Below are 14,022 nucleotides of genomic sequence, written 5' to 3' on the forward strand. Positions count from 1 at the left end.
TGGGCATATGGTAATCAGGAAGCCACAGAAGCTGTGCTAGAGGTAGACAGTGGAGAGCCAACAGTGAGGAGTAATATAATTTGTATTACTAAGTTAAACAGATGAATGTAAAAAATATTCAGAAGTATAATAAAAAGAATTTTTTTGTAAAACGGCTCGAATATGGAGGTGTTTGAAAGGCATACTCTGACTCAGAAAAAAAAATGGATACAAAAACAGGAACACTGAGCTACATCTTAGTGAAATTGCCAAACTGCTTATGTAAAGAAAGAATCAGGAGAATTTCCAAGCAGGAAAAATAGAAAACTCAGTCTGTCTTCAGCCTTCTTCACAACATTTGGGGCCAAAAGGGAGAGCAGTAGAATAGCTACAGAGTTCTTTTTTTTTTTTTTCCCAACACTTATTCATTTTTGAGAGACAGAGTGTGAGTGGATGAGGGGAAGAGAGAGAGAGACAGACAGACAGACACAGAATCTGAAGCAGGCTCCAGGCTCTGAGCTGTCAGCACAGAGCCCAACGCAGGTTTCGAACTCAGACTGTGAGATCATGGCCTGAGCTGAAGTTGGACGCTTAACCAACTGAGCCACCCAGGTGTCCCATAGAATAGCTACAGAGTTCTGAAGGAAATCCAGGGATCCAAGATTTTTATGCCCACCCAAGTTGGCCTGTGAACATACAAGTAATTAACATGGTAAAGCCTTTAAAACTACAAGTAGCATAGCCCCCATTTATTTTGTTTTTCTATTAAATTCAAGTAAAATTAAATGTAAGATTTTAATTTTAGAATAGCATAAATACCATGATCCCTCTTTAATCAAAAGTACTACTATTTAGAACTCTGTAAATGCATAAAAAGATGTAAGGAGGGGCAACTGGCTCAATCAGTTAAGTGTCCAACTTCAGCTCAGGTCATGATCTCATGGTTCATGGTTTGAGCCCCATGTCAGGCTCTGTGTTGACAGCTCGGAGCCTGGAGCCAGCTTCGGATTCTGTGTCTCCCTCTCTTTCTGCCCCTCTCCTGCTCGCGATCTGACTCTGTCTCTCAAAAACGAATAAACATTAAAAAAAATTTTTTTTAAGATGTAAGCGATCATGATTACCAAATGTTAATAATAGTCATATCTAGATGGAGGATTTTGGATGACTTAAATTTTTATTCTTTTTTTCTGCATTTGAATATTTACATATCTGTATGTATCATTTTTGTAACAGTAAAGTCATTATCATCCTTTCAGAAGGAAGAAAAATCTATACCACTGACTGACGAATTCTAAAATGTAGGTAGATAGCAGGCATTGAGGACTTCTTGGTGCAACAGGATTCTGCTGAACTGAGAAGTGATTGGAGGATGGTCAGGGGTAGAGTGTGGCATGCAGGGAAATAACAGCACTTGACCAAATCTGGCCTTGATTCATGTGACAAACATTTACTGAACACCTACAACGTACCAACAATTCCACTAACCACTAGAGCAACAAAATCAAATAAGACATAATCCTTGCTCTCAAGGAACCTAGAATCATGTTATGGATTCTATAGATGGTGTCTCAACCTACTGTTGACATTGGACCAGACGATTCTTTGTTGTGGGAAGCTATTTTGTGCATTGTAGGATGTTTAGTATTATCCCTGGCCACTAGGCTCCCGGAGGACCCTTAACTTGTGACAGTGAAGACCATCTCCAGACATTGCCAAATGTTCCCAGAGAAGGGGGTTTGCCAAGTCCCCATGTTGCGGTTTGAAACCACCGTTGTAGAGGGGGACAGACCTGCAGGGGTGATAAGCTGTAACTGGTGCTCTGCCAGCAGTCTGTAACGGATTGGATTGGGGTAGGGGTCCGGAGTAGGATCAGGGCCAGAAAGCCACAGTGCTGGGGGCAGGGAGGCAGGAATGGGAGACTGGCTCTTTCTGAGCGCAGATCTACTGAGAATTAGAACAGATTCTTGTGCCATGGATAATGAGAAGCAACTGTAGCTTCAGACTAAAACATGGCCTTCACTCCTATTCCATCTAGAGGGCTGTTACGCTTTGCCCTTTTCATCTCTCTTGGCACTTCTGTAGAGGCAGCTTGAAGTGCCCCCAGGCAGTCATTCGTCATTGTGAATGAGTGTTTGCCATTAATGTTCAGTATTAATGTGATATTTCGCCATTAAAAATGCCCTGATTTTTTCCCTGGGGATTGTGTCTCAAATCAGTCCATATCTATCTGAGAAAGTGGGCTCGGCTAAACTACCAAAGCCAGGCTAGGTGAGACCAACAAGACTGAGTATCCTGTTCTGGGTCTTCTTACTCCCAGGATGTCTTTGGGGATATTTTCTTTCTTGCTGTGTTCATTCACGTTTCCTTTCACAGGTAAGTTCGGCTGTCTGGATGTGTTACCACATAACTGCAAGCCCATGGGCCAACATTAAGACATTTTGGGATTTAATCTTCCCCATTTAAAACATTAAAAATTTTAAAGCAAAATTGTGGAATTGTCTCCCCTATTTCCTTGTTTTCTTTTTTTTAAAAAAATTTTTAATATAAAATTTATTTTCAAATTGGTTTCCATATAACACCCAGTGCTCATCACCCACCCTCCCCTCCCTCCCACCCCCCATCAACCCTCAGTTTATTCTCAGTTTTCAAGAGTCTCTTATGGTTTGGCTCTCTCCCTCTCTAACTTTTTTTTTTTTTCCTTCCCCTCCCCCATGGTCTTCTGTTAAGTTTCTCAGGATCCACATAAGAGTGAAAACATATGGTGTCTTTCTCTGTATGGCTTATTTCACTTAGCATCACACTCTCCAGTTCCATCCACGTTGCTACAAAGGGCCATATTTCATTTTTTCTCATTGCCACGTAGTACTCCATTGTGTATATAAACCACAATTTCTTTATCCATTCATCAGTTGATGGACATTTAGGCTCTTTCCATAATTTGGCTATTGTTGAGAGTGCTGCTCTAAACATTGGGGTACAAGTGCCCCTATGCATCAGCACTCCTGTATCCCTTGGGTAAATTCCTGGCAGTGCTATTGCTGGGTCATAGGGTAGATCTATTTTTAATTTTTTGAGGAACCTCCACACTGTTTTCCAGAGCGACTGCACCAGTTTGCATTCCCACCAACAGTGCAAGAGGGTTCCCATTTCTCCACATCCTCTCCAGCATCTACAGTCTCCTGATTTGTTCATTTTAGCCACTCTGACTGGTGTGAGGTGGTATCTGAGTGTGGCTTTGATTTGTATTTCCCTGATGAGGAGCGACGTTGAGCATCTTTTCATGTGCCTGTTGGCCATCTGGATGTCTTCTTTAGAGAAGTGTCTATTCATGTTTTCTGCCCATTTCTTCACTAGATTATTTGTGTTTGTTTATTTTTGAGAGAGAGAGAATGAGTGGGAGAGGGGCAGAGAAAGAGGGAGGGAGGGAGGGATACACAGAATTGAAAGCAGGCTCCAGGCTCTGAGCTATCAGCACAGAGCCCGATGTGGGGCTCAAACTGACGAACCGTGAGATCATGACCTGAGCTGAAGTCGGATGCTCACCCATCTGAGCCACCCAGGTGCCCCCCCCTCCTTTTTTTTTTTTCAGTCTCTCACACCTACCCAAGGCATCTCAAACCCATGACTTCCATTTAAAGTTTAAATCCCAGGAGTGCCTGGGTGGCCCAGTCAGTTAGGCGTCTGACTTCACCTCAGGTCATAATCTCGCGGTTGGTCGGTTCGAGCCCCACGTAGGGCTCTGTGCTGACAGCTCAGAGCCTGGAGCCTGCTTTGGATTCCATGTCTCCCTCTCTCTCTGCCCCTCCCCTACTCGCATTCTATCTCTCTCTGTCTCTCAAAAATAAAATGTTAAAAATTTTTTAAATAAAGTTTAAATCCCAAATAGCCACTAATGAAAGTGCTAGATGTTTCTAGCTAGTTTCATCTAGAAGTGCTAGATGAAACTTCTAGAGATGTTTCCATGATGTGCATGAATGGTAGATGAAAATCTTTATCCTCTGTCAGGCTTCTAAACTCCTGCCTAGGACCAGAAGTCATTTTTGCTTACTACTACTCACCCCAGTGCCTCTAAGGAGCAGGAGCTCAATGTTGAGATGACTAATTTTAATCAAGCTCTTTCAAAGTTGAACCTTAAAGACACAGACACCAAATGTTTATTGATGTTATTTCAAACACTGTGACCACGGACCAGAGAAAAATTTTTGGATGTAAAGTCCTGTTTCATATCCCTTAAATCATATAGGATGCTCTTTATTTTGACTGAATGTAGGTTCAAGTTGTGCCTGCCACACCCAGATCTATCCACTTATAGCCCAAATCTGGCCATGTACATTTCCTGCTTTAAGAGAGCCAGTAGTTTCTGCTAAAAGGAGTATGAACCCTTCAGTTAAGTAACCCTACTACTCCCCTCTCTTCTGACACCTTTGTCCTAGAAATGCCACCATTAAATACACTTCCTATTTTCCTGCCTCTACTTCATTACTTAGAAAGTAATACTCTTTACTAGAAAGAGTTGTTTCATTTTCTTCTACCTGTGAAACTCCTATACATTCTGTGAAACTCAGATCAAAAATATCTTCCAGGGCACGTGGCTGGCTTAGTCAGTAGAGCATGTGACTCTTTAATATTAGGGTCATGAATTTAAGCCTCACATTAGTATAGAGATTACTTACATAAACTTAAAATCTTCTTCAGGGCGCCTGGGTGACTCAGTTGGCTAAGCATCCAACTTTGGCTCAGGTCATGATCTCACAGTCTGAGTTAGAGCCCCGGGCTGAACTCTGTGCTGACAGCTCAGAGCCTGGAGCCTGCTTTGGATTCTGTGTCCCCCTTTCTCTCTGCCCCTCCCCTACTCGTGCACTGTCTCTCTTTCTCCAAAATAAACATTAAAATTTTTTTAATTACAAAAAAATCTTGTAGGAATATTTTTCTAATCTGACAAACTGGGTATAATTGCTTTCTCCAAAACCCATATTTCCATCTTCCCCTTTCTTATGGCATTTGCCATACTATACATTGTAAATATTGTAATATTTATCTCTTCACCATCCCCAAATCCAAAGTATGAGCATCCTCTGAGGTCACAAACTGTGTGTGTGTGTGTGTGTGTGTGTGTAATCTTTATGGTTCCCATTCAATATGCTTTGTGGGTAGTAGATGATTGGTAGATATTTTTCTGAATGAGACTGAAGTGCATTAAACCCGATCAGATAAACTCTTGTACTAAAGGAGTGGAGAGAATTTCTTTTCCTCCTGATGGAGAGGATTTAGACTCTCCTCTCAACATGACTCATTAGAGTTTTAAAGAAATGGGTCTCCATTTCTCCAGATATACACAGTCTGTTTCCTAGATAACAATAGAAGTTAACTGAAATCTGATTGGAAGAATTTAAAGTCTGGCCGCCTCACATTGAATTTTGATCTGAATCTCTCAAGTTTCCATCAAGAAAATGTTGTCTGATATTTACTGAATTTTGCAAATCTTGGTGTCAATTTTGCTATAACTTTGAAAGATCATAAGTTAGACAATAAAATGCCTCTGTGTGATTTACAGATCTATAATATGTTGATCTGAAATATACCCAGACCCTAATCTTATATATGAGAGTATTAGGAAAATTTCACTTGATTGTGTAGCACTATTATTTTAATTTAATTTCATTAGCATACTGAATTGAGAATTTTTGAATTCTTGGGATGATTCTTTAATTTTTAACAGGTAAGCATATTGTTTGGCTTTTGGGGTAAAGGGGTGTAAAATTAGTCTGGCTATCTTTAGATTCTGAAATTATAATAAAGTTCATGGAGTCAATTCTCCCAGCTTTTTCTCTGGCTTCCTGCCTTTTGGCTACTACACTCTTGATTTTTGGGTTGTTGGTACTTTGGAAAAGTGAAAAGAAATTAAATTTGAATCAATCAATTTTGGAGCTTGTGACCAGTTCTAGTAATAGTTTAGGGAAGGGAAAATTATTGACCACAATCTGTTCTAAGTATGTACAGATTTCAGTTGTCTGTTATTTTTTATTACCTATTGCCCTAGGATAAGAATTCAAAGTTGGCAGGATGCCTGGGTGGCTCAGTCTGTTGAGTGTCTGACTCTTGATTTCGGCTCAGGTCATGATCCCAGGGTCATGGGATCGAGTCCTGTGTCGGGCTCCACAATGAGCATGGAGCCTGCTTAATACTATCTCTCTTTCTCTGCCCGTTTTCCCCACCGCTCCTGTGTGCATGCTCTCGCTTTCTCTCTCAAAAAAAAAAAAAAAAATTAAAAATGAAATTCAGAGTTGGCAACATTTTACTGTCATGGTGCAGTGGATAATTAAATGTTTTAAGCAATATGTGAGAACTTAAAAAAAATGCCTTAGTGTGTTCATTACTAATTTAAATTAAATATAGAAAGCATTTTTTTTCAGAATTAATGGTATCTACCTTTCCTCCTACTTTAGGCAGCTCATGGCCGAAGGGGACATACAGGCCCACAGGTACAGTGATTTTTTTTTTCTTAACTCCAAATGATAAGGATTCTGTGTCCAGTCAAGGAGTAATAAAGGCTCTGGGAAATCTCTTTCAAGACTAAAGTTCTTTCACTTTTTGATGATATTGGTTTTGGAATAAAATACTAGAAAACTTTTAGGCTACAATTTCAAAAACTCAAATCTTAAGATGAAAATTTGACCATTCTAATCAAAGATTGTAAAAATCAATGATAAGACACTAGTTGGCCCAAATACTGTTAAATTTAACTTTGTTCAGGTATCAAGTACAAACTAGTAACTCAGTTGAGTAATCTTTCCTTTAGATTTTTGTTCGGTTGACTCTGGAATCTTACAATTTATATAAACCCTTTTTAAAATGAGAGTACTGTGAAACTCTAATACAAATTGGACATTCTGAGTGTTTTGTTCAAAACTTGACCATACCAAATATTATATCCTATCTTGTTTGTACGTGTTAGTGATGTATTATACATGTCATCTATAAGATTTATGAAAAATAAATTATGACTTGGAATTTATAAAATTCAAGAAAAACACATTCTCAGGTTGAAAATACAATGAGGATAAACAATAAATCCACTCTCGGTCACATCATGGTAAAACTCTGGAATGCTAAAGAAAACATCTTAAACACTACCGGAGAGAAAAGGCATTTTTATCCATGAGAAGGGTAACAAATTATATTGCAGCAGACTTGTGTTCAGCAATAAAATATTCAAGAAAGCAAAGTAATATTTTACAGGTGCAGAAGAAAAATAGCTGTTAATCTAGAATTCCATACCTAGCTAAACTATGAATAAATATATAGACGTTTTCAGATGAAGACTAAGAGAGTTTACCATCCACAGACATCACTCCATTCCACACACACATTTCAAGGTTAGACTTCAACAAAAAGGAGAGGAAAACCAGAATAATGGCATGAAAAGAATGAAATGAGGCTGGGGAAAGTGTTGACAAATTTCCTCTTTCTGAGATCTAGGAAAAAGCATTAATTAGCAGGGGACCTCTAATCACATCTCATTGTGTAACAATTGAGGCATAAATTTAGGCTATTTCAATAGTTGACTAAGTTAAGCCTTTTAATCCTTTTTTTTTTTTTTTTTGGAACTCTTATCTTTGGCAGAGTTCAAGAGCAATGTGAAGATAATGCTTAACTTTGATTCATAGATATTTTATCTATTTGAATATAAATATAATGTTGTAAGATTTCCAGAGACTTATTAAGAAAATGTGAAGTAAATTGTGAGTTTTTTCAGGCCAAACGCCCAAGTTAGATATATTAGAAATGTTACAGAAAAAAAAGGAGTATGTAAGTGTGCATATGTATAAAGACTGAAAGAAAATGTACCAACATATAGCCTTGGTTATCTCTGCTTTATAAGATTATAGAAAAATTTTATTTCTTTATTTGTATTCTCCCTTATTTTTTGTATTTTTTCCAAAGATCCTGCACTGTATTGTGATTGAAAATATACAATGTTGTACATGAAGAAAGAAGACAAAATTCTCAGGAAACAGTGTTAACAGGTTGATTTCTCTCTCACCACAGGGGAAAACAGGCATCCCAGGCCCAGATGGACTTGAAGGCTCATGGGGACTTAAGGGCCCTCAGGTACATATCAGTACTAAACAGAATGTGACAACATGAAGAATCTGGAGATTTGATGGAATTCATCAAACCTCTTTGCAGAATTACAGATGCTTAAAGTGTTCTCAAAGTAATAAAGTAAGGAAGCGACACAGTCTTGACCAGCATTTAGTCTCCTTTATTTTGTGCCTCAAGAGGTGAAAAGAGAATGAACATGCTGGATAGGGTCCCCGTGCAATAACTCCAAGCTAGCTGGGATGTTCTAGGGAGACCTTAAGCCAAAGAAAATGTTGAGCCTCAAACTGGGAATTTTGGTCAATGTAGCACAGTAAGAGCTCAGTGTTACATATTTGGACTCCTGTGTTGTAGAAAAGTTGGCTCTACTCTAGGAAAGAATTGTTCCAAATACAGCTGAAGTCTTCAGGGTGTTCTATAGCATGGCACTCAGCCTGTCTTTCTTGTTCACTTCCCCCAGAGAGCTGCCTCCAGCACTTTTTCCTTTCTGAGGAAGAGCCCATGGTTGGCTCTTACACTGATCACATGAGGGGAAAGGAAGCATGTGCCAAAATGTAGCCTGAAATAATTCTGAAAAGGGAAAGGAAGTCCTAGAAAATGCTGAGATGAAAGAAAAGAGGTCAGAGTATAGAAAGTTAGAACTTACTTTTTCTCAAACTTGGCTTTGAAATCTTGAGAAATAATTTTGCTGTTTGGCAAATGCAGAACAAGCAATGGTTCTATAATTTTTCAAGGTTTTAATCCACATAGTTTTAAAAAATTAACAATTGTATGTTGGCACCATGGTGCATGAAAGTTGGGCAAAATATCCTTAGACATCAGATGAAAAATTTCGTCCACATTTTTACCAAGACTTGAGAGCGGTAAACAATCTGCCCCCTTGGACCTCTATCTCTTTTGAGCTTGATTGCCTTTTTCTGTTTTTCTTGCCAACTGAGGAAAGTTCACTTGTCTTATCTTGAAGTGAGAAATATTTGCCACTTGGGTTGTGGGGAAGCATTTCAGTAGATTGGCTGGCTTTATTTCATGCTAAACAAGTAATACAAGAACATCCCTTCTTCTACTCTTTCTTCATGACAAAATTTAAAAGGAGATGGAAAAGCCAAAAACAGCATGAAGGTTTATCTGCCTAATGTATGGAGGCCATGATTAACAGGCAATATAATATTTTACAAGTAGAAATATCCAAATTTCACCTTACCGCATGCTGTATCTTACGACCAGTCTTCAGTGTGATTATTGAATTGAAAACTTATTTTAATGTTTCATTTTCAGATTACATAATTAAGGATCATTTTCTTTATCACATAATAAATATATGCATTTGGAGTCTAAAGATGCTTAGGATAATCAGAAAGCAATACTGAAATATTCAACTGTTGAGTATTTATTCAGTTGACTGTAAATGCCTAACTGCCGAAATTGCAGATTGGACCCTTGTATACATGCACAGAAGGGACACTCACAGATCAAGACAGAGCCAAGGGCATGGGTAGAGTTCTCTTTCCAGTTTCTGTCCACGTGACTGACTTATCATGTCCATATTTAATATTCAAGTTATTATTCAAGTGTTCTCTTTTAGAAAGCAAATAATGCTTTAATTCTCTATATGTAGGGTCCCAGAGGAGAGACTGGTATGAAAGGAGAAAAAGGAGGTCTGGGAATTAAAGGTCCTCAGGTATGTAATGAGAGAAAGGGACTACACCTGGCTTTGATCTTGGCTTTAATGTGGATGTCCTTGCAGTGTCTTTTCTTCAGAAGGAGCTATTCATTGCCTGTGAACCAGCAAAGGTTTGACTTCCGCGTTCAGTGTGGTGGCCACATCGCATTGCGTTCCCTACCTTGCCGGAAGGGCTGTCATTCTGTCAGACCCAGAGGTGGAGATGGCTTCTAGCCCTCTATGCCTCAGCAGCTCAGCGGTTACTTTGAGGTTAAGAATTCCTCCTCAGTAGAAATGGGGTCATGCCACTCCTCTGATCTCAATCGTTAGGGGCTTCCCGTTGCATCCAGGATACAACCTACTTCAGTGATCCTCAACCTAGACACACGTCCTAATCTCCTGGGAAGATTATAAAACACTCCACCATCTGGAACCCTCTTCACATCATTTAAATCAGAATCTCTGGAGGTAAGGACAGGGTACCAGTAACTTTGAATTCTCCCCAGGTGATTCTAACAGACACACCCTGTGATGGGACTGACTTTCCCACATCACTTCTCCAACTTCAAAGTGCCTAAGAATCACCTGGACAACTTTTTAAACTGCAGATACAGATTGGAAGGTCTGGGGTGGGGCCCGAGATTCTACACTTCCAATGAACTCCCAGGTGATACCGATGCTGCTGGTTCCCAGACCACACTTTGAGTAGAAAGGCCCTACCTGATCTGGCCATTGCCTAACTGCTATTATAGTATATATGTGTTTAGCTTGTTGTCTCCTCTTGTAGACTTTAATCTCTCTGAGGGCCAGAATTTTGTCTTGCGTATATCCCAGAGCCTAAAACAACAGGGCTGCCACACAGTGGAGCTCAACATGTATTTATATAATGAATCAATTAGTAAATGAATGAATGAGACACAGTTGGGACTTGCACTTGGATAATGGGATAAAGGGAATCCGTTACTTTGTGTCCATTAGGCAATGGTCCAACATGTAAGTGGGTGTGTTCATCATCAAAATAGTTAAGCTATTTGCATAAACCTATATCTCATGACACAGTATTTTAAAGCATATGAATAACTACTTGTGAGGATATTTGTTCCCAATTTTGATGAATGTGCTCCTTCAAACAGCATGAAAACTTTAAAATTTCATTGTAGGACTAAATTGATGAAAAGTAACTATTTTGCATTCACATCCTTGAATCGTTAAAAACGCTGCCACCCCCAATTGGGATTTAAAAAAAAAAAAAAAGCAAATGCCAAGGGAAACGTATATCAGGTGATTATCTCATCTGTTTATATAAAATATTAAAATGTAGATGGGTTAAATCCAAAGAGCTTGGTAATTCCCTTCTCTACAATCCAAAATTGTATCCAAGTGGCTGTTACTCAAATAAGCTATTCCATTTGCCCTATAGTGTACTTCTCTGAGTGAGTCCCCTTTAATCTTGCTTTGGCAAGATTGATCATAGTTATAAATCATTCAACCTCTTGGCATTGCCAGCATTAGTCAAAAGGCACCACTTCTCTCTACCCCTTCCATTTATCTGGCTAGAAATCATGGCTTGCTTTCTTTGCTTGCTTTTCTTGAAATACCCTTGTCAACACAGTGAAAGTGCTATTTCAAAGATGTGTAGAATTTTCTATATTCAGGACATGATGGATGAGACTTCAAAATTGTTGTTTCCAAAGGAAAACCACGGGAGGCAAAACCAATCATATATACAAGAGAGTGTTATTCTTTATGGGCTCTATAAATCCACTGACACAGGCTTCATACAGCACACACGAACGAGCCATTTAGGTGGAATAACGGGAGTGTTTTTTAATTGCAGGCCTTAAGGCTTTTCTTAGGACATACATTTGGAAAAAAGGATGTGAGTTGTGTTGACAGTGTTCTGAAGACTTATTAATTTATGCAGTGTTGGGGAATTCTGCATAAATCGAAAGGTGCTAATCCAACCAAGTATATGGCTATGATATGAAAGAAGTACAGTCTCTGGCATAAGAAAAAAGACGTAACCTTGAAAAGAATGGCATTTTCTTTCATACCTTCCTTTTCGTCTGGTTTACCCTGGGGTACCACACTAACATAACCAATGCCTTAGAAGAGGAAAGGAAAATCAGACACCCATCCTAATTCTAGTTAGTGTTGGAATTATTCTCAGTTTGTTTGTTTGTTTTTAGTGAAATAATCACTAATGCCAGGCAATACCCAGAAAAATTGGAATTATTCCATGTCAATTTGGGATATAAAGTAGAATTTCTGTTGTCATCTTTACCAAGCGTAGCATAGTGGTCAGGGGCACAGTGTCTGGAGCCAGGGTGCCTAAGTTTGATGGCCAGATTTGTACTTTCCTATCTATCTTTGTGGCTTTGGGTAATTTGTTTAACCTCTCTATGCCTCAATTCTCTCTGCTGCAGAATAAGGATAGTAATAGTATCTACTGCATCAGGTGGAAATTAAATGGTTTAATATACGAAGGTTCTCAGAACAGTGCCTGCGGTGTCGTAAGCACTATGTAAATGTTTAATACTACTGCATTGCATCAGTATTATCTAATTTAGCAGGGACATTTTATGCTCAAAGTATGTGAGGAGTCTCCAGTGTAAGAAAGGCCGTGGTAATACTAACACTAATAATCTGTACTGCAGTGATTGCATTTCATCATTCCGCATAATCTAGGTTCAATGATCCATCAACTACTCCTTTTACTCAAATATTTACTGAGGGCTTCCTGTGTGCGCGTTCTGTAGTAAGATAAAAGTGCACGCTCCCAATCTCATAAAGGAGACCGATACAAACGAATAGTTGAGATGTGATGTACTAAATGCTAATGTAGAATTACACCTCAGGTAGAATGGCGGGAGAAAGGATGGCTTTAGAGCAGAAGAGTGGTTTCGCTTTTGCAGGATAAGGAGGTGTTTTCCAGTGACCAAGGGAGAGGCAGGCATCTGGGAAAAGGAGCCAGAAAATCTAAAAAGAGATCTCAAAGTGAGTTTGGGGAACGATAAATGATCCAGTATGGATGGAGTGTAGGAGGCATGAAGGATTAGAAGTTGAGTTAGAGGCTATGTCCTAGATTAGCACTGTCAAGATCAACACCTCGGGTGTCTCGGGGTTTGTTCTTGCATTAGCCCACCAGCAAGGGCTGGCCTCTTGTTTTTTGATTTTCTCAGAATTAGCTCATATCTGACTCTTAAAGAAGATGAGCATTTAGTCGCCTTGAGTAGTTTTTGCTCAGCCTGATATTTACCGGTTGTCCTTGTAGGCAAGGTTTTGCCCCCAAGAAAATAATAAGTGACAGGATTCCTTTTAAGCATGAGAAGAGCCTGCATCTCTTGTCCCTGCCCAGCCACATCCCATCCAAAGTCGAGGTGTCCTTGGCACTGTAGCAACCATTAATCCCCAAATCCTAGTGCTATCCTTTCTGGTCAGATACTATCTAAGGACAATTTTTAAAACATTTAAACTCTAAACATCTCCTTTATATCATCACTTAACACCTGTATTAAGCAGTTGCGATTGCAGAAGACTCTGTCACAGAGTCTGAACACAAGCAAAAGACCCCCAGCCCAAGTCCCCATATTGCAGGGTAGATCTGGCCCCAGCCTCCTGCATCAAGTTTGGAGATTCACATTTTTAAAACTCCAATCTCAGCTGATGCATGAATAGTAGAGTTGGGGAATCCTGTCCCCAAACAGGCTTCAAAACAGCAGGCAGAGTAGCTAGGAGTTCAGAGTCAAAATCAAGTTCAGTTCCCATCTCACCCTCTTATTAACAGTGATCTGGGGTTAAATATATTGAGAATTTATTTTTTATTGGTAAACAGTGGTATCAATAATATGTATCTCACTGTGTTGTTGTAAGGATTGAGAAAGTCTGGATAGTGTAAACATATACCTCTTAGCACAGTGCTTTGCACAAAATACTCAATAAAAGGCTGCCATTGCCACAAAGCCGATGGAGATTTGATCTCTAGCTGGTGTCCTTTTCCTTTAAATGCCCTAAGCTGCTTTTTATATTCCATAGCTGCTCTTGGCCTCAAATCAAGGTAACTTTTTGGCTCTTTGATATCCTGGGGTTGCAGGGAATTTTTCACCTTTCCTTTAAAAACATGGTGCCCTATACAACCAGCAGTATTTGAATAGGTAACCTATCTGGATAACCATTCAATGAAGCTTGAGGCCTATTCAAGCAATCACAAATGCCAGTCTGGCATTTTGTGTGGTCCTGCATAGGAAACAGGATCAGGTTCTCTGATGTTCTGATGACCA

The 14,022-nt window shown here is 39.3% G+C and overlaps 1 protein-coding gene across 1 annotated transcript in view; it reads left to right on the forward strand.

Annotated features, from left to right (window-relative positions):
• COL6A6 (collagen type VI alpha 6 chain) overlaps window positions 1-14,022 on the forward strand; it is a 165,858-nt gene that overhangs the window by 89,540 nt on the left and 62,296 nt on the right. The window contains exons 21-23 of the mRNA XM_047873987.1: window positions 6,426-6,461; window positions 8,029-8,091; window positions 9,698-9,760. Of these exons, the coding sequence (XP_047729943.1) occupies window positions 6,426-6,461; window positions 8,029-8,091; window positions 9,698-9,760 (162 nt within the window). The remainder of the gene's footprint in view (window positions 1-6,425; window positions 6,462-8,028; window positions 8,092-9,697; window positions 9,761-14,022) is intronic.

This window comes from Prionailurus viverrinus, chromosome C2, assembly GCF_022837055.1.
Source record: "Prionailurus viverrinus isolate Anna chromosome C2, UM_Priviv_1.0, whole genome shotgun sequence".
Classification (NCBI taxonomy): Eukaryota; Metazoa; Chordata; class Mammalia; order Carnivora; family Felidae; genus Prionailurus; species Prionailurus viverrinus.